The 27,459-nt window shown below is 37.2% G+C and overlaps 2 protein-coding genes across 14 annotated transcripts in view; both read left to right on the forward strand.

Annotated features, from left to right (window-relative positions):
• UBAP2L (ubiquitin associated protein 2 like) overlaps positions 1–12,044 on the forward strand; it is a 32,096-nt gene extending 20,052 nt beyond the window's left edge. For 3 of the 12 annotated variants that reach the window (XM_063439508.1, XM_063439510.1, XM_063439514.1), the window contains 10 exons: positions 82–170; positions 973–1,026; positions 1,128–1,209; positions 2,175–2,392; positions 4,600–4,659; positions 5,436–5,541; positions 7,412–7,528; positions 8,424–8,491; positions 10,136–10,333; positions 11,497–12,044. In XM_063439508.1, the coding sequence (XP_063295578.1) occupies positions 82–170; positions 973–1,026; positions 1,128–1,209; positions 2,175–2,392; positions 4,600–4,659; positions 5,436–5,541; positions 7,412–7,528; positions 8,424–8,491; positions 10,136–10,333; positions 11,497–11,592 (1,088 nt within the window). In that variant the 3' untranslated portion in view covers positions 11,593–12,044. The remainder of the gene's footprint in view (positions 1–81; positions 171–972; positions 1,027–1,127; positions 1,210–2,174; positions 2,393–4,599; positions 4,660–5,435; positions 5,542–7,411; positions 7,529–8,423; positions 8,492–10,135; positions 10,334–11,496) is intronic. The other 9 variants (XM_063439516.1, XM_063439518.1, XM_063439519.1 and 6 more) reach the window with 6 other exon arrangements.
• Positions 12,045–17,414: 5,370 nt separating this feature from the next.
• Positions 17,415–27,459, forward strand: part of HAX1 (HCLS1 associated protein X-1) — a 58,771-nt gene continuing 48,726 nt past the window's right edge. For both annotated transcript variants that reach the window (XM_063440426.1, XM_063440425.1), the window contains exon 1: positions 17,415–17,524. In XM_063440426.1, the coding sequence (XP_063296496.1) occupies positions 17,475–17,524 (50 nt within the window). In that variant the 5' untranslated portion in view covers positions 17,415–17,474. The remainder of the gene's footprint in view (positions 17,525–27,459) is intronic.

The raw sequence follows: 27,459 nt of genomic DNA on the forward strand, positions 1-27,459 counted from the left end.
GGGAATGAATTTGTAGTTGTTCGGGGCAGTTCAGATATTTGTCCGTTTTACACTGCTCATTTCACCGTTCTTGTCTTGCAGGTAAAGCACCTCCAAATCTTCCCCCCGGAGTTCCACCGCTATTACCAAACCCATACATCATGGCTCCTGGTCTGTTACACGCGTATCCCGTAAGTGCCTGTTTGTGTTATGTTGGGGTGGGGTGCTGGGCAGACTTGTTTCGCATGCCAGTTGACCCTTCCATGCTTTTTCATGTGGCTGAGAAGGGGGACAGAGCATGCAAGATTATCGTGGAGTTTGGATAAAATGTGGTCGGATCAGTCTGGTCTTGTTCTTTCCAGCTCCTACATAATTCGATTGCTGTCTTAAAATATCTGCTTTCTGGGTTTTGTGCCGTACCCACATGTACTGCAGATTCTCATTCGCCTAGCTTTACCATTATTCATATAGTGCCAACATACTACGCAGGGGCTGACCATTGTCATGCATTATCATTTTTTTTATATATATATTGTATATCAATGTATTAGAGTCCCTACTAACATTATAGGACCATTCCACACCCATAAAGCTTTGTGCTTGCTGAAATGCTTTATGGTATGGAGTATCCCATAATACTGACCTTTATAAAAGTGACAGTTTTTTGTTTGTTTCTTATAATTTGGGTAGTGGAGTGTTCCATTAATTCATATCTGAGTGGAACTACTGAATAAACTGTTAATACACAGTGCTTGAAGTTTGCAGACATCCTTCATGCACAGTCTTGACCTCTGCACAGCTTTTTCATCAGCGCGAAGCCTGTGAGGGTGGTTGCTGGGTACCTATGTGCACTGTACAATTGTTCCGTAGAGGGATTGAGTCAAGCGTAGTCTACTCCACTAGTGTATCTGCTAAAAGGAGCAGGCTTATATCTCAGAGATCAACATTAAGAAACCTTGCTGTGTTTGCCCAGGCTAATATGTTTCTTTTCAGCCACAGGTTTATGGTTACGATGACCTGCAAATGCTGCAGACAAGATTCCCCTTGGTAAGTATTTGATCTAAATCTTCTTGCGTTTTCCTCGTTCTTTTCAATGTTTGCGTGGTTTTGTTAGGGATCTGTAATTACGTCCAATTTTCTCATTTTAGGATTATTACAGTATCCCGTTTCCCACACCCAACACTCCACTCACCGGAAGGGATGCCAGCCTGACAAGTAACCCTTACTCAGGTAAGTAATGTGTTCTTCATTCTGCTTTGCTGGATCTGACCTTACTGCAAAACCCTACCCTGTCTTCTGGCGTTTTCCAGGGTCAGTGCTTTGATTAAGAAGGAATTTAGACATGTCCATGCCTGCAGCTTGCATGTTGTATAAGCAACCTCATTATAGTCAGTGACACTAATGCAGCAGACCTGCAATAGACCTGCAAGACTGCATACTACTCCTTTAAGAGAAAAACTTGGACCCCATGGAAAGTGCCAGCTATACTTAAATTACTTAAATAGCAGCACTTGGTTTACATGGCTAATAAAAGTTTTTTTTTTTTTATTTTTTTATTCAAGTAAGTGTCACTATTTATGGGTGGTTGCCCTTTACCGTGGAGTCTAGGTTTGTCTTTTTTTTTTTGCGAGAATTTCTCACTGGCTGTCCAATATATTGAATATACGACATTAATTCTGAGGGGAATTATGGGTAAGGGAGCCATATGGAAGTGGGCTCTAAACATGGAAAATTAAAGTGACAGCACAAGCCAAATTGATAATTTTAATTCATCCTATGAATAGTGCATTTAAAATCTTCTAAAAACAAGAAATGTAAAAATAAAATGCCTGCAAAAGCAGTCTGCAAGATTAGTAGTTGGCTCTCACCGAACTGGAGGCTAAAATGCTGACTATAAGTCTCTCTAGCACTACTGAGTGTTTTTATATAGACATTGACATAACTCATAGCTGACTTGCAGTGCAAGAATAAAAATTGATGGTTCACTTTAAAATAATTTTTCTTCTTCGCTGAATTAGGGGTGCTAGTTTTGGCTTTTGAGTTGTGTTTAATTGATTCAAAAGTATATTGTATGATATTTAAATACTAGTTATAAGTCCGTTTCCTTGTTTGAGGCACATCCTATTGCTTGGGTAAAATTAATTTTGTTAGATGACTGAAGAGTGCTAATTAATTTTACAATGTATTCTGTACAGGAGAGCTTGCCAAGTTCGGCCGAGGAGACACTTCTTCCCCTGCTCCAGCAACAACGCTGGCACAACCCCAGCAAAGCCAGACGCAAGGTCACCATACAACGCAACAAACATTCCTTAATCCGGCCCTGCCACCCGGATACAGCTACACCAGTCTGCCCTACTACACCGGGGTACCGGGTCTACCCAGCACTTTCCAGTATGGGCCCGCCGTATTCCCAGTGAGTGTGCATTTCAATAGTAACCAGTGACATTCAAAGGGCGGGTCGTGGTTAGCAGACATTTGGGGGAAGTGACGCTTCACCAAAGGCACCTTAAAAAAAATAATAATTATCCTTATGCTGATTGTTAGATTATCCGTTTCTGTTTAAGGAACACACACCTGGCTTAAGGGTTGTTGGAAGCACCCTTAAGATTTGACAAAAAAAAACAAAAACCTGCGATGTATTAATTTTGAAAGTATCCAACTAGTTGGTCATTAAGACATCATCAGATCCTGCATTGCACAGACTTATGTTGACTTTTCTGGAAAATGGAGCTTAAAGCAAATAAAATGGATGCAGCCCTCCAGTGTTTGATCTAGATTGCAAGAAAATCAAAAATTATGTTTTCGGGTTGTTTTTCTTTTTTTTCTTTTTTTCTTTTATTTGTATGTGTGAGAGCACTATTATATAGATTTGGTATTTAATTCCTTGTGGGAAATCTGTTAATCTGCTTCAGAATGCTTGTATTTTAGCGTATCAGAAGTACGGTTTAGCTGCTTGTCCTCTGCATCAGACAATTTAGAGGATTACTCGTTTTGATACCCTATATGTATTTCTCTGCTTGACTCAATCATTTTGATGAGTGGTTTGGTTGTTTTTTTTGGGGGGGGGGGTTAATATATTGTCCCGTTCACAATCATGAATTAAAGATACAGAGTCATTTAATAGCTGTGAATTTGCACTGCAAACTTCAGGGATAGATTTTTTTTTTTCTCTTCCCTTGCAAAGTGGTTGCTCTCAAGTCAGTGTTTGGGGGGATGGGGAGCCTGGATTAGGGTTTCGTGATCCGCAGAAGAGCAGAGGATTTATGTTGTGACCTTTCTGAGCTGTGTTCTGGATTTGTTTGAGTTTGGTTCTTAGTGTGTAATATCATTCAGCTGCTTTGCTAGAAATTGGTTCATTTAGGTGAACTGTTTGGGAAAATTATAGGAGTGGCATAGGTACAACTGCATCCCGTCTTCTTCAGAGACCTCCGGAGGACAGCCTTGTATGCACATTACAGCACGGTGGATGGAATTCATTTTCATATGCTGTTACTTTGACGACTTCACTGATGGGATTGAACTGTCAAGTGGTAATCTCGTCTTCTCTCCACGTTTGCTAGTTATTCTGGTTATGCAGTGGAAGAACCATTGAAAACAGTCTACCTACTTTTTTTTTTTTTTTTTTTTTTATCGAGATCGTGTTTTCTGTCTGAACCTCACACAGAATGCTAATCTCAAGATCCCAAGTTTTACTGCTAAAGGTTAGAATATTGTACCAGATCGCAAGATAGTAGAGACATGCAGTTTAGAGGACAGGGCATCAGCAATTTGCACATTGGGAGGGTGGGTGGCTTGTGTAGGCCTTACTATAGATCTTTGACCACTGTCTTAAAATATCCTGCTGTTCTCCTGTTTTTGTAACCTGTTTTGTTATATTTATATCTATTTTTTGTGCCTGATTGTAAATAATCTTGATACTTAATAAAAGTATTTTCAATAAAAGCTGACAATTTGCTCTCCTCGAGCTGTCCTACTCCTTCCTGCTGCATTTGGCAGCCTGCTGCTGATTTACTTCTACCGCAAAGCCTGGCTGTCTAGAAACCAGCTGCTGTTTGGTCCTGTTGTTTTTGTGTGTGTTTTTTTTATTATATTAGTTTTATGGACGTTTTTAGTTTGTATTCATCATATTTAGTAGAGAATATCCTCCAATGAGCCTCATAAACTTCTCCGGGGGGCACCTATGTTTTAGTTATAAATTTGAAAAAATTCAGCAACTGAGTCCTGAGTAATTTCATTGGAGATTTTAACATATATATTTTTTTGTTTTTAATAGGGGGGGAAAGTGTATTGTTTTATATTAAATTGTAGTGTGTGTGTGTGGACTGTCTTTTTAAAACAATGTATTTTTTTTCTAGGTAATTTTAAACTATTAACATTTTTAATAAAAAGGCAGGGAAATAACCAGACAAGGTTTATCGATAAGGTTCTTGTCTGCCATTATTGAATGTGGTTAACTCATTCCCCCAGTCTTGAGTGCTTCCCCCACTGCCTTAAGCATTCCAAGCCCTAAATAACTGTAGTGTACTCAGCTGTCCCCCCTCCCCCCATCCCTCTGCAGGTTTGGTAGTGAGACAGCTTTGTCCCTCCAATTTAACCTCTGACTTCCCCACACTCTGCTAGAGCCTCCAGGGGAATGATACTGCAGCAGAGACTCTCCTATATCTGGCAGGCACACTCCAGGTACGTCCCAGAATTCTCCACTGCGAGGTGAGAACCATGCCTGGCTTCTGTCTGTGGCACAGGTCTGGGGTAGGGGGCTCGCGTTTGCAAAATCTCACTGGTTATCTGTAGACCTTCCTGGTGGAGCCAGGACGTCTGCTCTTCTGCCATGTGAGTTACATCGCTCTGCTTCTTTCTAAACAATGTCCTTCACAAGCCTGTTTTCTCATCGTTGCTTGGTGAATGTAACTTTTATCACACTTTTCAAACACTTAATCTATAGCTATACACGTACAGTAAAACAGTCACTGTTCATCTTTAGCCTCTCCAGTACCCACTTTTGTCATTAATTTGAGTCCACTTTAAAAAAATCCCACTGAACACCTTGTGCGCTTGCAGATAAATATACATTTGATTCCATTTACATGGTCCATGAAAGCTGTGATAATCATATACACTGGCAGGGATTGTTACTGCACCTTGTTGCGTAAACTTGTTATGTGGGTCAGGGCGCAACCCCACATTTAAAGATCAACGTGAAATTAATTTGCAGTTGGCACATTAATTCACAACCCGTAGCAATTGGCGGCTACACTAAACCTCTATAAGATGAGAATTGAAAGGTCTCTGTGATGTTGGAAAGTAAAAATCAGTCTAACGCGTGTCTGTGCTGGATTATATCTTGATTTATTTTGCACATAATCCGTAACCTGCCCTGTACTTGGTTTGTGTGGTTGGTTACTCAATGGGCGACTTACCTGAGCTTACACAGCTTCTTGTTCCCTTCTCTCCACTAGGTGGCTCCTACCTCCTCAAAACAGCACGGGGTGAATGTTGGTGTCAACACATCAGCTGCTGCCTTCCAGCAAGCTCCAAACTACGGGTCACATGGGTACAGCACTGGTAAGGAATGCTTGGAACTCATGGGCTTATGTCGGTTATTTTCTGTGGGCAAACAGTTGGAAGATCTATTAGCCAGACCTACTACTTGAGTGGATCAACCGGAAATAATTCACTCACTTGGTGTCTATTAGATCTAAATCAGGACCACCAAAAAGGTATTGAGCAAGGTATCATGCTCTTTACACTACTTTTATTTAGTGGAATGGTCAGCCAAGTTTAAGACGTGCACCCAAATCAAATGAGTCGGACCGCTGGAGAAAGATTTTACTTGATTCTGATGGGAAAACTAAAACGGTAGCTCCCACCAAGGCACCCAAACAGTTCAGGATTTCAACATTTCCAGATTCTGATTCTGTGAGGATATTGACAAAATCTGGACTAATGGTTTGCCTTTAGTGCTGGTTTGGTTAATTCTGATCTAGAATACAACCAATGGCTGATTTGCCCAATATCTTTATTGGACAATCTGTTCCTGAAAGCTTTGGAAAAAGACACACAGTAAATATATTGCTACGTACCATTTTCATGCACAAAAATGAGGTGTTTTATTACATAATCATTTCAAATCCATACGTTCTACAGGGAAGTGAATGCTCTTTGAGTAGCAGATGTTTTCAATTGATAGATCATATAATTGAAAACAAATTACATATAATATTCTCTGTGTAATATTTTGCAATGCTTTCGTATAAAACCTTTTCAGTGCATCTCTTGACTTTACCTTGTGCCATGTAGACAGGCATATTTAAGTCCTACTCAAAGCTGCATTGATACAGCCGAGAGTTCAAGCACACTCACAAATCATGACCATATGCCAAGCGCTAGGCATCTCAAAACACTTCCTGAGCTTATTTCAGGCATTCAAATCGTTCACGCTTTAATGTTGAATAAGTGCTACTTCTGGCCAAAGACTTCTTAGGGATGACCAAAACCACTGAGCATGGCTGTTAACCAATATATGCACTGAACAGAGGTGTTTGCGTACATTAATACATTACAAAAATATTAAACAAAGAGGCCATAATACATGTCCACATGTTTCATTTCAGTAATGGTAAAATAAAGTTTCCTTTAAACAGGAGGAAACTAGAATGGTAAGAGAGTGGTTTTTAGGTTGCTTTTAATTCATACGACCAAATCTCCCTGACTTTGAATGCTGCATTAATTATCAAATGATAAATTGTTGAATACGGGGCCAGTGATGATATTTTTAAGTGAAGAGCTGCTGGAACCTTGGTGAGATGTAAATGAAGCCTTAAGGATAGACAGACGTGGAAGGACTTTCCATATAATAGGAGCTGTGTTGCTTACGTCTGTTTTCCGTCAAAGGTTTAAGCTAGGCCCAGGCTCAGGTAAAAATGACTGGCTGCAGGGTTAGCTATTCCCAATCAAAATAAAACTGAGCTGTGGACTTTGTAACTGCTGACCTTTCCCTGTGTGTCCTAGTGATGGAATGAATTGTTCATCCTCTGTGTGGCTGAATGCTATGGTATCTCCTTTCACCTTCCCTCCCACACACCCTGCTACTCCTGTTTACCTCTTTCCTAGTCTCTCCCTGCAACACGTCTGTCACCTCTGGTGGTCTGAGCAGCAGCAGGTGGGAAGCTGTATGCATCCCCTGCCCCATGCCAGTGTAAGGGGCCCCACCATGTCCTTGGATTGGCTGTTTAACCTCTTTACTAAGTGTAATGTGCCCATCACTGGTTTACAGCCTGTGCCCTTTGATCAAAGTCCAAGTGGATCCTGAATTGCTTTTAATTGACCGGGATACCGAGGGAGGGGGAGTACATGAGTGCTTGGTGACTGGGTGCTCTGGTTGTCTGGAGGTGCGTGTGTTGCTTCCCATGCTGAGGGCTGTGTCTGTTCGCAGGCTTTGATGACTTGTGCCAGGTTTCCAGCGTGGGGGATTTCTGTAAGGGTGCATTTAGTGGGGCTTCTGCTGCTCAGAATAAACCTGCTGCTGCTTCCACCAATGGACCAGGCGCTGGTAAGTGCTCTATCTCTCTCTGTCTGCTCAGTTTCAGTTTGTGATTTCTTCCACTACCTCCTTTTCACTTCCTTTGCTTCCTAGCATCTCCCTCCCTTCCCATCACCTCCTTCCCCTTTTTCTGAAAGTGTTACTGAGAGGAATGGGACAGTGAAACCTTTCGGTATCTCTCCCAGTGGGACAACTTCTAAAAGCTGTGTAACAGAGATAAATCCAGTCTTCAAAGCCCATAACAGGGCAGAGGGTACATGCGTGCTCACTACTCTTCATACTTGATCAAAGGTGGCTCGTTCTGCCTGCCAAATTAGTGCCTGCACTCAGTAGTGCTGTGTGTTTCTCTTGCCCTCTGCATGAGAGAGGAAAGTGCAATGGATTATTTTTACTTCTCACATCCTGTGTGCTAGGAGACCTGCATTTCATTTTTTTTTTTTTTTAAAGCAGGAGGCCAGCATTATCCATGGCAAATGTTTTGGCACAAGCCCCCCTCTGATTAAGTAGAAGTACTTTAAGGGTGCTTTGTGTTGGGAGAAGCCCTTTGTCAACTTTTGTCTCTATTTGCCTGATCCCTGCCTTCTTACGGAGCTCTAAAGACTGGATGTTGCCTGAAGTGAGGGTTCTTATTACAGGAGAACATAATGCTTTCTCAGTTCCAAGAAAAGCATGTTAAACCCATTATTTGCTAGTGTGTCATTGAATCACAGAACAGCTTACAAAAAGCTTTTAAAATTGCCATCTGAAGATTGTTTGAGTTCTGTTTGAAATGATCATTTCTAAATAGTCTTTTATTTTTTTTGGTTTTGGTTTTATTTTGTTATCTTTGCTGGGAAAGTTACACACCTCTAAAAGGGTCACCCCTTCCACCCCGTGATATATTAAAAATCACCTTTCCCCACAGGTGTGTCGGTCACCTCTAGCAACACGGGAGTGCCTGATATCTCTGGTTCTGTCTATTCTAAGACACAGGTATGTTTGTGCAGAAAGCATGACAGCTGCTTGAGTGCGTGTTTGGAAAATGTCTCCCCCCAAAAATTGCTCAGGGGTGTCATACTTTGTCCTTATGTGCTACCTTTTCTTGAATTGGCTTGCAACAGGTCATTTCCTGTGAATTATGGAATCATGGTTAATAACTGGCTTGGTCAAAGTTTGACATTCTCCTGTCTATCATCAGCAAAGTGTTCAGCTAACTCCTATCACTCTAGCATACACTAAGTCTGGAGGGCATTTTCATTTCCAGTCGTGGTGAAGGTAAATAGACTGCAGCCCTCTAGTCATGGTGTAACTTTAAATCATTTGTGGATGTTAGGGTACACGCAGTGTTTGGATAGTAAAACTTGTGGCTTACATGTTTTGTAAGTTGTGTCCAGCAGCAAATGAATGTGCAGATTTGTTACCTATGCTGTGCATTGTCTTTGTTCTACTTGTTCTAGATAAGCACTGAAATCTGAGCCAGATGCTTCCAAACATACTGCCAAGATTGAAAACGTTCTGGGTCTGGGATTACAATTACATTTTAAATCAAATGCGGAACAGCTAAATTAAATATAGTCATGAAATGCATTTGAAAACCCTAATTCTGCGTATTGCAAGTTGGAAAGTTACCCTGATTTCTCTGAATTCTAGCACCTGACTCCATGGCCTCCCAACCTGCAGGGCCGTGCCAGAAGACTCTGGCGTTTGTGATGTTAATGTGTTGATCCTCACTAATTTAATTTCGTGGTATGGATCACTGGTTCCTGGGTCCAACATGTTTGCTCAAGGAAGATGTCAACCGTAAAATTTTAAAAGAACACTCATAGTACTATAGTAACTAGTACCGCCTGCTGTATGGTTATAGTGCTTGGAGGGCTTTGGCGTCTCATCCACAGGAATCTAACAAACCTTTTTTTAACAGTCCGGCAACTTAAATTCCCTGTCTGCCATCATTGCATCCTGTGTCCTCATACGGGAGAAGCTTTAGGTCTTTGTTAAAGGATTACTCCAACCATTATAACCACTACATCCCACTGTAGAAGTTCTTTGGACATTTACCCTAGTAATAGGGCAAACCATTTTGCAACGGTTTGCCCTCTAACCTGGGTTTTGCCATGCTCCGGATCTTCTTTGTTGGCAGATTTCTGAGAATTTGACTTCTGCAGAGTTTCAGAAGCCGGATGCCGAGCCTGCGCTCTTTGATTGGCTGAGCGTGTCAACTGCCCGCTCTGTCAACCAATGAGCATCTGTGCATCGAATTTTGCACAGAATTGACATTTGCCAGCTCTGAGCTTTTGTTCTGGATTGGCTGATGACATGGACAGAAGAGTTGGCAGCAAAGTGGTAAAACTCCGTATGTGCGTTTCATTGGAAAACACTACACATACAGGCTTGCTGATGTGTTTATAATTCTTGGAGTGACCCTTAAAGTGAGGCAGATCAAACGTTCCTGACGCACTCTGCCAATGAGCACAAACTTTTGTCAGATATGCTCAGCTCAATGGAGCCAACCCGATTCTCCATGTAAATTCACACACAAAACTCTTTGTTAAATGCCCTGCATGTGATTGCTGTCTTATTAGACACAATGTGTTATGTTCTATTTTATGTTTTTGATCACCCAATTTCATTCCTCAGCAATCTTTCGAGAAGCAGGGATTCCACACTGGCACCCCAGCCACGTCCTTCAACCTACCCTCGGCCCTAGGAAGCGGGGGACCCATCAACCCAGCCACAGCGGCCGCCTACCCCCCAGCTCCATTCATGCACATCCTAGCTCCGCATCAGCAGCCGCATTCCCAGATCCTACACCACCACCTCCAGCAGGAGGCTCAGGTAATACCACATTGGTGAATAAATGAAAGTTCCATTCTTCCCATGTAAGCATAAATGCCTGAATCTATTTCTTCCCTGCAGCAAGAGCACCATACTCTAAATTATTTGTTTTAAATATGCACTGCCCTGTGTGCTGTAGGAGTATTTAATGGCCGATAAGACTGCAAATATCCCATGTAGTCTCTTTACATTAATATTTATTCCTGGTTGTTTAACCTTTACCCTCCTCAGAACTTGTCACAACCTCTTTGAACTTTATTCTTAGGCTTTTAATTTTTTTTTCTCACTTGAAAAAGGCCATCTGTGGTATGACATAAAGTTTCTGAGTTTAACTATTTTTAATTCAATCAGTTCCCTCTTTAGTAAGTCCAATGCTTTGGCTTTCTTTGATTGATTTTTTTGGGCTCTGTAAAGTTGCCAAATGTTCAGTCTGGGATATAAATGCTGGTTATAAAAAGTAGACAAGAATGAAAGTTTCAGTTTCAGCAACAATGGGACAATAACAATATATAGAGAAATATAATGGGACAATAATAATATATAGAGAAATATAATGGGACAATAATACGCTGGGTTTTTAGTATTGGGAAATGTACTAAGCAGGCTCATTCACAGAAACGTATCTTGAGTTTACAAGAAACAATGGCTAAACTTCAACTATAGGTAGAGATTTATTGAACACAGTAATTTAGGATGTTTATTGAAGACCGCAAATTGGGACGTAAGTAAAAAAACGAACAAAAAAAAAAAACTACATTTATAGAGCATATCTGAAAAACATAATTTACAATTCTAGCAAGTGCTATTAACTTTATAGAAAGCGTAAATACATGTTAATATTCCCAAGTGGAAAGTGGTCACAGTTATCCCTACAATGCCGCGTAATACCTGTTCTTCAGTAATTCTTGGTAATGCACATTGCTGATTAGGAGTCTAGAGGATAATATCCTTTTTGTCCGTTCCACTAGCCGTACTCATCACACCAGTTGCTCTGTAGACTGTTTGCCTTGTTTATTTACAGCCAAACAGATGAATGCAGAGAGTAGCTGCGCAAATGACCGCACTATAAAATGGTGCTACCAGACAACATAAATAAGATGTAAGCCTTTTGTTTTCTCTTTGCTAACATCTCTTCCTGTATCTCTTCCTGTATCTCTCCGCAGGGTGGCGCTGGACAGCGGACCCAGGGAGCATCTATGCCACAGAAGTCTCAGCCCAGCAAATCGGCGTACAGCAGTTATAGTTGGGGGAGCAACTAACCGTCGGAGTCGCTCCCCTGCACTCCCCAAAGAACACTGCGTGACAGAGAAGACATAGGAGCAATGCACACAATGTCAAAACAAAGTTCCCTTTTCTGCGCCCATTTAGGGCCCAAATGGCTCTCTCCATTCTTCTCGTTATATGTAATATAGAATTTGTATTTTTTTTCCTCCTCGTTTTCTGCAGTCGAAGTATGAATCGTTCGCTATTTTAGGAGAGGGCCGTTCTTTAATTTTGTTTTATGGTTTTTTTTTTTTTCCTTTATTACCTCTTTTTGCAGAGGTAACAGGGGAAACACAGGCCCCTTCTAGGAGCGATCTCTGTATACCTAGGATGGATTGCTATGAAACCTGCATTGTATGAATAATTAGTTGACGTGTTTTTTTTGTACTGTGTTCTAAATTTAATGCATAAATGTGTCTTGTATATATAAAAGAAAAACACAGCTGCATTTCTGAATTTTCTCAAATTTGTGCCTTCAAAGCATTAACAATGTACCTACTGTGCCATTATGATGTGGTTGGCATATGGCACCGTCTGTAAACCAGGAGCAGCATGTAGTTGCCCGTATATGCCTTTCATTGTAATTTTTGTATATAAAAGCATATCCATACGCAGAAAACACATTAACATCCATGAAGCAAACTACACAAGAGAATCACCAAAATATTTATTTTTTAAATATATTTATAATAATTTCCAGTGTTTTAACACAAGTGTTGGTTATGTCCATTATATCTGAGTTAAGAAAGTTTCCAATTTAGCCATTTTCCCCTATTTTTATGTTTTAATGAAACACTCTAAGCATAATTTATTCTACAATTATTAAAGGGATTCCTTCCTCCAACCAGTGTAAGTAGTCAAACCATTAACAATTTGACAATTCACCTAGGGTCCGTCAGGCACCACGTCATCACCTCTATGAGAACCTTAAAGCACACTGCTTTGCTCAATGCAGAAAAAGGCTTAGATAATTGTCTAAACGCGCTCAGCTGACACTTTTGCACAACACACTATCCACAGCTTGACACGGCAGAACTACCGGAAACTTTGTGCATGAACTTCCAGCTCTCAGTAGACAAAAAGACTAATGCCCGGTGTATCCCATGTTGTCAAACTGATGACATTGGAGGGATTGCCAATTCACAATTTACAAAGTGTTTAAAATGAGAATTCTAAGTTAAAGGACCACTCTAGGCACCCAGACCACTTCAGCTTAATGAAGTGGTCTGGGTGCCAGGTCCTTCTAGGGTTAACCCATTTTTTCATAAACATAGCAGTTTCAGAGAAACTGCTATGTTTATGAATGGGTTAAGCCTTCCCCCTATGTCCTCTAGTGGCTGTCTCATTGACAGCCGCTAGAGGCGCTTGCGTGCTTCTCACTGTGATTTTCACAGTGAGAGCACGCCAGCGTCCATAGGAAAGCATTCTGAATGCTTTCCTATGTGACAGGCTGAATGCGCGCGCAGCTCTTGCCGCGCGTGCGCATTCAGCCGACGGGGAGGAGAAGAGGAGGATCGGAGGAGGAGAGCAGGAGGAGATCTCTCCGCCCAGCGCTGGAAAAAGGTAAGATTTAACCCCTTTCCCCTTTCCAGAGCCGGGCGGGAGGGGGTCCCTGAGGGTGGGGGCACCCTCAGGGCACTCTAGTGCCAGGAAAACGAGTATGCTTTCCTGGCACTAGAGTGGTCCTTTAATTTCAAATGTAAGACCAGAGTAGCTGAGCTGAAAACATAGCTGACAATTTTTCCAGATTGGCTATTTTGACCTTAAATGTATTTGAATTCTCAGTTTAGTGAATAATCCTGTTTAATAGCACCGAGCAGGTTTTTTTTTTTTTTTCACCTGCCAGTAACTAATGAGCCTAGATGCTGCAAGTAAATAAGTGTTAATCCTTATACCATATCCTGATCATTTACCTTGCCATCCAGGTATTGGTTTAGGATTTAGTTAACATTTGGAAAGTCTTGGTAAATGATTGGTCTTCTGCAAATGCTTCTAATAAGAAACCTTAAAGCCAGGTAGATGCTACTTTACGTTCATGCCATTCACACGAAAACCCATAAGAATTTCAAGAAAGTAAGCTGGGTAACTATTTTAGGCGATTTGGTATTTGTCAATTCAAATCAGACTTTTTTATTTATTTAGGCATTGCATAACCGGTGTATTAAAAATAGTATTGGGGGAGATTAAAAATTCTAAGGAAACCATAGCTTAATTGGTGTATCTGTCTGTGGCTGCAAAGGACCCCCTCCCACACCAGGAAGAAATACTCCAATCAAAAGCGTATTATTCTGGACTAGTCTTATCCCATTATTAACTGTCCGGCAGAGGATTATGGGATACATGCTTCATTGAGAGAATTTGACTGGAGGACTGTGTTTCTGCTCCCCAATGCTTCATTATGAACAATATTAGATTGGATGAGAACATGAAGAATTGACTCCTGTGGGTGGCTGAATCCAGTGAGTCTCAGCAGTAAAGTCCTTGTTACCTCTCCCCATTTGTTCTTCATCCCACTCCCCTTAGCAGGGTTAAAACTTCCTCTTGTGGCATGGCTCACATTGCAGAGAGGCATTTGTTCAGTGTTTTTTTTTTGGTGGGGGCGGGGGTTGTAAGCCTTTCAACACTTGGGGCCTCTGTAATAGGTTTATGGGTGAGGGACAATATAGCATTAGGAACACACGTTTGTATGCCTCACACTGTGTTCCTTTAATTTAGTGCGGAGGCTGGCTGAATGATCTAAATAGGGAGGAGAATACTATAGTGCAGGGGTAGGCAACCTACGGCACTAGTGCCATGCACGGCACTCGAGGTGTCTTTCCACGGCACTCAAGGCTGCTAGAGCCAAACAGGGTCTGGCCTATCAGGAGTCTCAGTGAAACTTCAGATATCTGCTAATACAAAGAGGTAGTGAAGGACAATCCTCAATTTATGCATTGCAGCACATAGAGGTAGTAATCTCAGATCAGTTCCTCCCAGCACTTGTGAATAGGAATCCACACTGTAGTAGAGCAGCCCACACTGATGTTGCAGCTCCTGTCCTTGACTTGTACCTGCCCAGGCTGGTCCCCACTGGAACCCAGGGAAGCCACCCACACTGCTAGATATACACAGACCTGCAGAATAAGCCTCCCATCATACAAATAATACGAACAGCCCCCACACAAACATACACGCAATCCCCACAAACGCAACACCACTAACAATCTACATACATGCACACAATCCCACATGCAGCCTCTCACATGCAAACCCCCAAACAGCCCCCATACACTACCTAACACACAATGTGACATATCCATCTACACACAATTCCACAAGCAGCCCTCATACACAGCCCACATTCATATGTATCATACACGATACCATAAACTACTAATGAACATATACAATATAATAGCTCATATACGCGCAAGTACAGTATAAATAACACAAGCAGAATACGGCAGCATACACACCTCAATTTAAAAAAATAGGATCGGCAGGGCCATTTGAAGGAATATGGGGGCCCCAAGCAAAATGGACATGGTGCCCCCACCCCCCCCCCCCCCCCCCCCCCGCACGCATAGCCTACAGGAACCACAGCATAGCCATACAGTTTAAGGTCACCCACACTTTATATAAATAAAAAAGGTTTACAGTGCAAATACTGCTGTTGCATATAATGTGCATAAAACTTGAATATTTTCAACAATTGAAAATTCCCTGTGTTCTCCTCATCTCCCCTTCTCCTCACCCCCTCCCTGTGTTCTCCTCACCTCCCCTTCTCCACCCTCCTCCCTGTGTTCTCCTCATCTCCCCTTCTCCTCACCCCCTCCCTGTGTTCTCCTCATCTCCTCATCTCCCCTTCTCCTCACCCCCGTGTTCTCATCTCCCCTTCTCCTCACCCCCCTGTGTTCTCCTCATCTCCCCTTCTCCTCACCCCCTCTCCCTGTGTTCTCCTCATCTCCCCTTCTCCTCACCCCCCTGTGTTCTCATAATCTCCCCTTCTCCTCACCCCCCCTGTGTTCTCCTCATCTCCCCTTCTCACCCCCCTCCCTGTGTTCTCCTCATCTCCTCACCCCCGTGTTCTCCTCATCTCCCCTTCTCCTCACCCCCTCCCTGTGTTCTCCTAATCTCCCCTTCTCCTCACCCCCCCCGTGTTCTCATAATCTCCCCTTCTCCTTACCCCCCCCCCTGTGTTCTCCTCATCTCCTCACCCCCCGTGTTCTCCTCATCTCCCCTTCTCCTCACCCCCTCCCTGTGTTCTCCTAATCTCCCCTTCTCCTCACCCCCCTCCCTGTGTTCTCTTAATCTCCCCTTCTCCTCACCATCCCCCTCCCTGTGTTCTCCTAATCTCCCCTTCTCCTCACCTCCCCCTCCCTGTGTTCTCCTTATCTCCTCACCCCCGTGTTCTTCTTACTCCTTCCCCCCTCCCTATGTTCTTCTTTCTGTCCCCATGTTCTTCTTACTCCTCCCCCCTCCCTATGTTCTTCTTACTCCTCCCCCCTCCCCATGTTCTTCTTACTACTTCTTACTTACTCCCCTCCCACCCTCCGTGTCCTTCTTATTCCCCTCCCCCTGTGTCCTTCTTATTCCCCTCCCCCTGTGTCCTTCTTATTCCCCTCCCCCTGTGTCCTTCTTACTCCCCTCCCCGTGTCCTTTTTACTCCCCTCCCCGTGTCCTTCTTACTCCCCTCCCCCGTGTCCTTCTTACTCCCCCGCCTATGTTCTTTTTACTCCCCCCCTCTCCCTCCGTTCTTCTCACCTCCCCTTCCCTGTAGCGTGGCCGAGCTCAGGGTGCACTTCCTGTTAGTCCGGCCGGGAACAGGAAACTGAATCTCCTGTACCGCGTGGTACCTGACAGGAGGAAGAGGAGCTCGGCCACGCTACAGGGAAGGGGAGGTGACGAGAGAGGCAGTGCTGCAGCCGCCTGAGGCTCTCTATAGAGCGCTCAGGTGGCTGCAGCCTTATAGGAAGCGCCGGCCCTGCTTGGGGGCCCAGGCCAGCTCAGGACCCAAAGCAATTGCTTGGTTAGCTTGCCTGGTAGCGACGAGCCTGAGGATCGGCACGCTACGGGACATCACAATCCTATATCGGCACAGTGCTGCTAAAAGGTTGCCTACCCCTGCTATAGTGTTTGGAATATATGATTGTTTTCCTAATTCTTGTATTCTTCCTTGGAGGCCCAAGTAGGGAAGCTGAATAAAATCCTGACACCGATGCTTCTGTTTATGTCAAAATTAACCCACTACTTTGGCCTTGAATTTAAAATTCACTCCCAGGAATATTCGCTAATAACCATTTTTGCCTTAATTTTCCCATTCTGTTGCAAAACGAATGCCTGTTTTGTCACCTGAACTGATTCTTTCAAGTTTGCGGATGCCACTCAAGTGAAAATGTACTGTGAATCTCAAATTTAAGGCCCATGTAGCCAAACTGGAGAAATTCTCTGCCCAAGTTAGTAAATATCCTGTATAATGCTAATAAAGCGAATCGAGACAAAATGAACCTGTGTTTAAACATTTCTGAATTTTATTTAAATAAGTTTATAAAATGACCACATGGGATTTAGCTATAAATTTAAACAGTGAGGGATATATTGTGTGGCTATATTTATTTACTTCCCTTTATGATACAGAATATCATGGAAAGCTAATAGGAAGTCATTACAATTAAACGAGACTGCTTGGTACAATTGTACACGTTACGGAGCCCAGTGTTTACATGCAGCGACTGCTCGGCGTGCGGATAGTAATCCTGCTCGATGAATTCCTGCTCGGCATGCGGATAGTAATCCTGCTCGATGCTTGGTACCACGTGCTCCGCGTGGTCATGTGACAGTGGTGACGTCGGTGGCTGATGGCGAGCTGGGTTCCAGCTGTGTAGTCACACGGGGTGACATGAGTCTGTTCGATCTGTTCAGGAGATTCTTCGATACCGGGAGTAGGAGGTGAGAATAATAAAAAATATATAATACACAATATCTGTGTGTGATTACCTCACACTGTGTAATATAATAATATAATACACAATATCTGTGTGTGATTCCCTCACACTGTGTAATATAATAATATAATACACAATATCTGTGTGTGATTCCCTCACACTGTGTAATATAATAATATAATACACAATATCTGTGTGTGATTCCCTCACACTGTGTAATATAATAATATAATACACAATATCTGTGTGTGATTCCCTCACACTGTGTAATATAATAATATAATACACAATATCTGTGTGTGATTACCTCACACTGTGTAATATAATAATATAATACACAATATCTGTGTGTGATTCCCTCACACTGTGTAATATAATAATATAATACACAATATCTGTGTGTGATTACCTCACACTGTGTAATATAATAATATAATACACAATATCTGTGTGTGATTCCCTCACACTGTGTAATATAATAATATAATACACAATATCTGTGTGTGATTCCCTCACACTGTGTAATATAATAATATAATACACAATATCTGTGTGTGATTACCTCACACTGTGTAATATAATAATATAATACACAATATCTGTGTGTGATTCCCTCACACTGTGTAATATAATAATATAATACACAATATCTGTGTGTGATTCCCTCACACTGTGTAATATAATAATATAATACACAATATCTGTGTGTGATTACCTCACACTGTGTAATATAATAATATAATACACAATATCTGTGTGTGATTCCCTCACACTGTGTAATATAATAATATAATACACAATATCTGTGTGTGATTACCTCACACTGTGTAATATAATAATATAATACACAATATCTGTGTGTGATTACCTCACACTGTGTAATATAATAATATAATACACAATATCTGTGTGTGATTCCCTCACACTGTGTAATATAATAATATATAATAATATAATACACAATATCTGTGTGTGATTACCTCACACTGTGTAATATAATAATATAATACACAATATCTGTGTGTGATTCCCTCACACTGTGTAATATAATAATATAATACACAATATCTGTGTGTGATTACCTCACACTGTGTAATATAATAATATATAATAATATAATACACAATATCTGTGTGTGATTACCTCACACTGTGTAATATAATAATATATAATAATATAATACACAATATCTGTGTGTGATTCCCTCACACTGTGTAATATAATAATATAATACACAATATCTGTGTGTGATTACCTCACACTGTGTAATATAATAATATATAATAATATAATACACAATATCTGTGTGTGATTACCTCACACTGTGTAATATAATAATATAATACACAATATCTGTGTGTGATTCCCTCACACTGTGTAATATAATACACAATATCTGTGTGTGATTACCTCACACTGTGTAATATAATAATATAATACACAATATCTGTGTGATTCCCTCACACTGTGTAATATAATAATATAATACACAATATCTGTGTGTGATTCCCTCACACTGTGTAATATAATAATATAATACACAATATCTGTGTGTGATTCCCTCACACTGTGTAATATAATAATATAATACACAATATCTGTGTGTGATTCCCTCACACTGTGTAATATAATAATATAATACACAATATCTGTGTGTGATTCCCTCACACTGTGTAATATAATAATATAATACACAATATCTGTGTGTGATTACCTCACACTGTGTAATATAATAATATATAATAATATAATACACAATATCTGTGTGTGATTACCTCACACTGTGTAATATAATAATATAATACACAATATCTGTGTGTGATTCCCTCACACTGTGTAATATAATAATATAATACACAATATCTGTGTGTGATTCCCTCACACTGTGTAATATAATAATATATAATATAATACACAATATCTGTGTGTGATTACCTCACACTGTGTAATATAATAATATAATACACAATATCTGTGTGTGATTACCTCACACTGTGTAATATAATAATATAATACACAATATCTGTGTGTGATTACCTCACACTGTGTAATATAATAATATAATACACAATATCTGTGTGTGATTACCTCACACTGTGTAATATAATAATATAATACACAATATCTGTGTGTGATTACCTCACACTGTGTAATATAATAATATATAATAATATAATACACAATATCTGTGTGTGATTACCTCACACTGTGTAATATAATAATATATAATAATATAATACACAATATCTGTGTGTGATTACCTCACACTGTGTAATATAATAATATAATACACAATATCTGTGTGTGATTACCTCACACTGTGTAATATAATAATATAATACACAATATCTGTGTGTGATTCCCTCACACTGTGTAATATAATAATATAATACACAATATCTGTGTGTGATTCCCTCACACTGTGTAATATAATAATATAATACACAATATCTGTGTGTGATTCCCTCACACTGTGTAATATAATAATATAATACACAATATCTGTGTGTGATTACCTCACACTGTGTAATATAATAATATAATACACATTATCTGTGTGTGATTACCTCACACTGTGTAATATAATAATATAATACACAATATCTGTGTGTGATTACCTCACACTGTGTAATATAATATAATACACAATATCTGTGTGTGATTCCCTCACACTGTGTAATATAATATAATACACAATATCTGTGTGTGATTACCTCACACTGTGTAATATAATAATATAATACACAATATCTGTGTGTGATTACCTCACACTGTGTAATATAATAATATAATACACAATATGTGTGTGTGATTCCCTCACACTGTGTAATATAATATAATACACAATATCTTTGTGTTATTCCCTCACACTGTGTAATATAATAATATAATACACAATATCTGTGTGTGATTACCTCACACTGTGTAATATAATAATATAATACACAATATCTGTGTGTGATTCCCTCACACTGTGTAATATAATAATATAATACACAATATCTGTGTGTGATTCCCTCACACTGTGTAATATAATAATATAATACACAATATCTGTGTGTGATTCCCTCACACTGTGTAATATAATAATATATAATAATATAATACACAATTCTGTGTGTGATTACCTCACACTGTGTAATATAATAATATAATACACAATATCTGTGTGTGATTCCCTCACACTGTGTAATATAATAATATAATACACAATATCTGTGTGTGATTCCCTCACACTGTGTAATATAATAATATAATACACAATATCTGTGTGTGATTACCTCACACTGTGTAATATAATAATATATAATAATATAATACACAATATCTGTGTGTGATTACCTCACACTGTGTAATATAATAATATAATACACAATATCTGTGTGTGATTACCTCACACTGTGTAATATAATAATATAATACACATTATCTGTGTGTGATTACCTCACACTGTGTAATATAATAATATAATACACAATATCTGTGTGTGATTACCTCACACTGTGTAATATAATATAATACACAATATCTGTGTGTGATTACCTCACACTGTGTAATATAATAATATAATACACAATATCTGTGTGTGATTACCTCACACTGTGTAATATAATAATATAATACACAATATCTGTGTGTGATTCCCTCACACTGTGTAATATAATAATATATAATAATATAATACACAATATCTGTGTGTGATTACCTCACACTGTGTAATATAATAATATATAATAATATAATACACAATATCTGTGTGTGATTCCCTCACACTGTGTAATATAATAATATACTACACAATATGTGTGTGTGATTCCCTCACACTGTGTAATATAATAATATAATACACAATATCTGTGTGTGATTACCTCACACTGTGTAATATAATATATAATAATATAATACACAATATCTGTGTGTGATTCCCTCACACTGTGTAATATAATAATATATAATAATATAATACACAATATCTGTGTGTGATTCCCTCACACTGTGTAATATAATAATATAATACACAATATCTGTGTGTGATTCCCTCACACTGTGTAATATAATAATATAATACACAATATCTGTGTGTGATTACCTCACACTGTGTAATATAATAATATATAATAATATAATACACAATATCTGTGTGTGATTCCCTCACACTGTGTAATATAATATAATACACAATATCTGTGTGTGATTACCTCACACTGTGTAATATAATAATATAATACACAATATCTGTGTGTGATTACCTCACACTGTGTAATATAATAATATAATACACAATATCTGTGTGTGATTCCCTCACACTGTGTAATATAATAATATATAATAATATAATACACAATATCTGTGTGTGATTACCTCACACTGTGTAATATAATAATATATAATAATATAATACACAATATCTGTGTGTGATTCCCTCACACTGTGTAATATAATAATATACTACACAATATGTGTGTGTGATTCCCTCACACTGTGTAATATAATAATATAATACACAATATCTGTGTGTGATTACCTCACACTGTGTAATATAATATATAATAATATAATACACAATATCTGTGTGTGATTCCCTCACACTGTGTAATATAATAATATATAATAATATAATACACAATATCTGTGTGTGATTCCCTCACACTGTGTAATATAATAATATAATACACAATATCTGTGTGTGATTCCCTCACACTGTGTAATATAATAATATAATACACAATATCTGTGTGTGATTACCTCACACTGTGTAATATAATAATATATAATATAATACACAATATCTGTGTGTGATTCCCTCACACTGTGTAATATAATAATATAATACACAATATCTGAGTGTGATTCCCTCACACTGTGTAATATAATAATATATAATACACTATCTGTGTGTGATTACCTCACACTGTGTAATATAATAATATAATACACAATATCTGTGTGTGATTCCCTCACACTGTGTAATATAATAATATAATACACAATATCTGTGTGATTACCTCACACTGTGTAATATAATAATATAATACACAATATCTGTGTGTGATTACCTCACACTGTGTAATATAATAATATAATACACAATATCTGTGTGTGATTACCTCACACTGTGTAATATAAAAATATAATACACAATATCTGTGTGTGATTACCTCACACTGTGTAATATAATAATATATAATACACAATATATGTGTGTGATTCCCTCACACTGTGTAATATAATAATATAATACACATTATCTGTGTGTTATTACCTCACACTGTGTAATATAATAATATAATACACATTATCTGTGTGTGATTACCTCACACTGTGTAATATAATAATATAATACACATTATCTGTGTGTGATTACCTCACACTGTGTAATATAATAATATAATACACAATATCTGTGTGTGATTAGCTCACACTGTGTAATATAATAATATAATACACAATATCTGTGTGTGATTCCCTCACACTGTGTAATATAATAATATAATACACAATATCTGTGTGTGATTACCTCACACTGTGTAATATAATACACAATATCTGTGTGTGATTCCCTCACACTGTGTAATATAATAATATAATACACAATATCTGTGTGTGATTACCTCACACTGTGTAATATAATAATATATAATAATATAATACACAATATCTGTGTGTGATTCCCTCACACTGTGTAATATAATAATATAATACACAATATCTGTGTGTGATTACCTCACACTGTGTAATATAATAATATATAATACACAATATCTGTGTGTGATTCCCTCACACTGTGTAATATAATAATATAATACACAATATCTGTGTGTGATTCCCTCACACTGTGTAATATAATAATACACAATATCTGTGTGTGATTCCCTCACACTGTGTAATATAATAATATAATACACAATATCTGTGTGTGATTACCTCACACTGTGTAATATAATAATATATAATATACAATATCTGTGTGTGATTCCCTCACACTGTGTAATATAATAATATAATACACAATATCTGTGTGTGATTCCCTCACACTGTGTAATATAATATATAATATAATACACAATATCTGTGTGTGATTCCCTCACACTGTGTAATATAATAATATAATACACAATATCTGTGTGTGATTACCTCACACTGTGTAATATAATAATATAATACACAATATCTGTGTGTGATTACCTCACACTGTGTAATATAATATAATACACAATATCTTTGTGTTATTCCCTCACACTGTGTAATATAATAATATATAATAATATAATACACTATCTGTGTGTGATTCCCTCACACTGTGTAATATAATAATATAATACACAATATCTGTGTGTGATTACCTCACACTGTGTAATATAATAATATATAATAATATAATACACAATATCTGTGTGTGATTACCTCACACTGTGTAATATAATAATATATAATAATATAATACACAATATCTGTGTGTGATTACCTCACACTGTGTAATATAATAATATAATACACAATATCTGTGTGTGATTACCTCACACTGTGTAATATAATAATATATAATAATATAATACACAATATCTGTGTGTGATTCCCTCACACTGTGTAATATAATAATATAATACACAATATCTGTGTGTGATTACCTCACACTGTGTAATATAATAATATATAATACACAATATCTGTGTGTGATTCCCTCACACTGTGTAATATAATAATATAATACACAATATCTGTGTGTGATTCCCTCACACTGTGTAATATAATAATACACAATATCTGTGTGTGATTCCCTCACACTGTGTAATATAATAATATAATACACAATATCTGTGTGTGATTACCTCACACTGTGTAATATAATAATATATAATATACAATATCTGTGTGTGATTCCCTCACACTGTGTAATATAATAATATAATACACAATATCTGTGTGTGATTCCCTCACACTGTGTAATATAATAATATATAATATAATACACAATATCTGTGTGTGATTCCCTCACACTGTGTAATATAATAATATAATACACAATATCTGTGTGTGATTACCTCACACTGTGTAATATAATAATATAATACACAATATCTGTGTGTGATTACCTCACACTGTGTAATATAATATAATACACAATATCTTTGTGTTATTCCCTCACACTGTGTAATATAATAATATATAATAATATAATACACAATATCTGTGTGTGATTCCCTCACACTGTGTAATATAATAATATAATACACAATATCTGTGTGTGATTACCTCACACTGTGTAATATAATAATATATAATAATATAATACACAATATCTGTGTGTGATTACCTCACACTGTGTAATATAATAATATAATACACAATATCTGTGTGTGATTCCCTCACACTGTGTAATATAATAATATATAATAATATAATACACAATATCTGTGTGTGATTACCTCACACTGTGTAATATAATAATATATAATACACAATATCTGTGTGTGATTACCTCACACTGTGTAATATAATAATATATAATACACAATATCTGTGTGTGATTACCTCACACTGTGTAATATAATAATATAATACACAATATCTGTGTGTGATTACCTCACACTGTGTAATATAATAATATATAATACACAATATCTGTGTGTGATTACCTCACACTGTGTAATATAATAATATATAATACACAATATCTGTGTGTGATTACCTCACACTGTGTAATATAATAATATAATACACAATATCTGTGTGTGATGCCCTCACACTGTGTAATATAATAATATAATACACAATATCTGTGTGTGATTACCTCACACTGTGTAATATAATAATATATAATAATATAATACACAATATCTGTGTGTGATTACCTCACACTGTGTAATATAATAATATAATACACAATATCTGTGTGTGATTACCTCACACTGTGTAATATAATAATATATAATACACAATATCTGTGTGTGATTACCTCACACTGTGTAATATAATAATATAATACACAATATCTGTGTGTGATTACCTCACACTGTAATATAATAATATAATACACATTATCTGTGTGTGATTACCTCACACTGTGTAATATAATAATATAATACACAATATCTGTGTGTGATTACCTCACACTGTGTAATATAATAATATAATACACAATATCTGTGTGTGATTCCCTCACACTGTGTAATATAATAATATAATACACAATATCTGTGTGTGATTACCTCACACTGTGTAATATAATAATATAATACACAATATCTGTGTGTGATTCCCTCACACTGTGTAATATAATAATATAATACACAATATCTGTGTGTGATTCCCTCACACTGTGTAATATAATAATATATAATATAATACACAATATCTGTGTGTGATTCCCTCACACTGTGTAATATAATAATATAATACACAATATCTGTGTGTGATTACCTCACACTGTGTAATATAATAATATATAATAATATAATACACAATATCTGTGTGTGATTCCCTCACACTGTGTAATATAATAATATATAATAATATAATACACAATATCTGTGTGTGATTACCTCACACTGTGTAATATAATAATATAATACACAATATCTGTGTGTGATTCCCTCACACTGTGTAATATAATAATATATAATAATATAATACACAATATCTGTGTGTGATTCCCTCACACTGTGTAATATAATAATATAATACACAATATCTGTGTGTGATTCCCTCACACTGTGTAATATAATAATATAATACACAATATCTGTGTGTGATTCCCTCACACTGTGTAATATAATAATATATAATACACAATATCTGTGTGTGATTACCTCACACTGTGTAATATAATAATATAATACACAATATCTGTGTGTGATTCCCTCACACTGTGTAATATAATAATATAATACACAATATCTGTGTGTGATTACCTCACACTGTGTAATATAATAATATAATACACAATATCTGTGTGTGATTACCTCACACTGTGTAATATAATAATATAATACACAATATCTGTGTGTGATTCCCTCACACTGTGTAATATAATAATATAATACACAATATCTGTGTGTGATTACCTCACACTGTGTAATATAATAATATAATACACAATATCTGTGTGTGATTCCCTCACACTGTGTAATATAATAATATATAATAATATAATACACAATATCTGTGTGTGATTCCCTCACACTGTGTAATATAATAATATAATACACAATATCTGTGTGTGATTCCCTCACACTGTGTAATATAATAATATAATACACAATATCTGTGTGTGATTCCCTCACACTGTGTAATATAATAATATATAATAATATAATACACAATTCTGTGTGTGATTACCTCACACTGTGTAATATAATACACAATATCTGTGTGTGATTACCTCACACTGTGTAATATAATAATATATAATAATATAATACACAATATCTGTGTGTGATTACCTCACACTGTGTAATATAATAATATATAATACACAATATCTGTGTGTGATTACCTCACACTGTGTAATATAATAATATAATACACAATATCTGTGTGTGATTACCTCACACTGTGTAATATAATAATATATAATAATATAATACACAATATCTGTGTGTGATTACCTCACACTGTGTAATATAATAATATATAATAATATAATACACAATATCTGTGTGTGATTACCTCACACTGTGTAATATAATAATATATAATAATATAATACACAATATCTGTGTGTGATTACCTCACACTGTGTAATATAATAATATAATACACAATATCTGTGTGTGATTCCCTCACACTGTGTAATATAATAATATATAATAATATAATACACAATATCTGTGTGTGATTCCCTCACACTGTGTAATATAATATAATACACAATATCTGTGTGTGATTCCCTCACACTGTGTAATATAATAATATAATGCACAATATCTGTGTGTGATT

This window comes from Pelobates fuscus, chromosome 13 (assembly GCF_036172605.1).
Source record: "Pelobates fuscus isolate aPelFus1 chromosome 13, aPelFus1.pri, whole genome shotgun sequence".
Classification (NCBI taxonomy): Eukaryota; Metazoa; Chordata; class Amphibia; order Anura; family Pelobatidae; genus Pelobates; species Pelobates fuscus.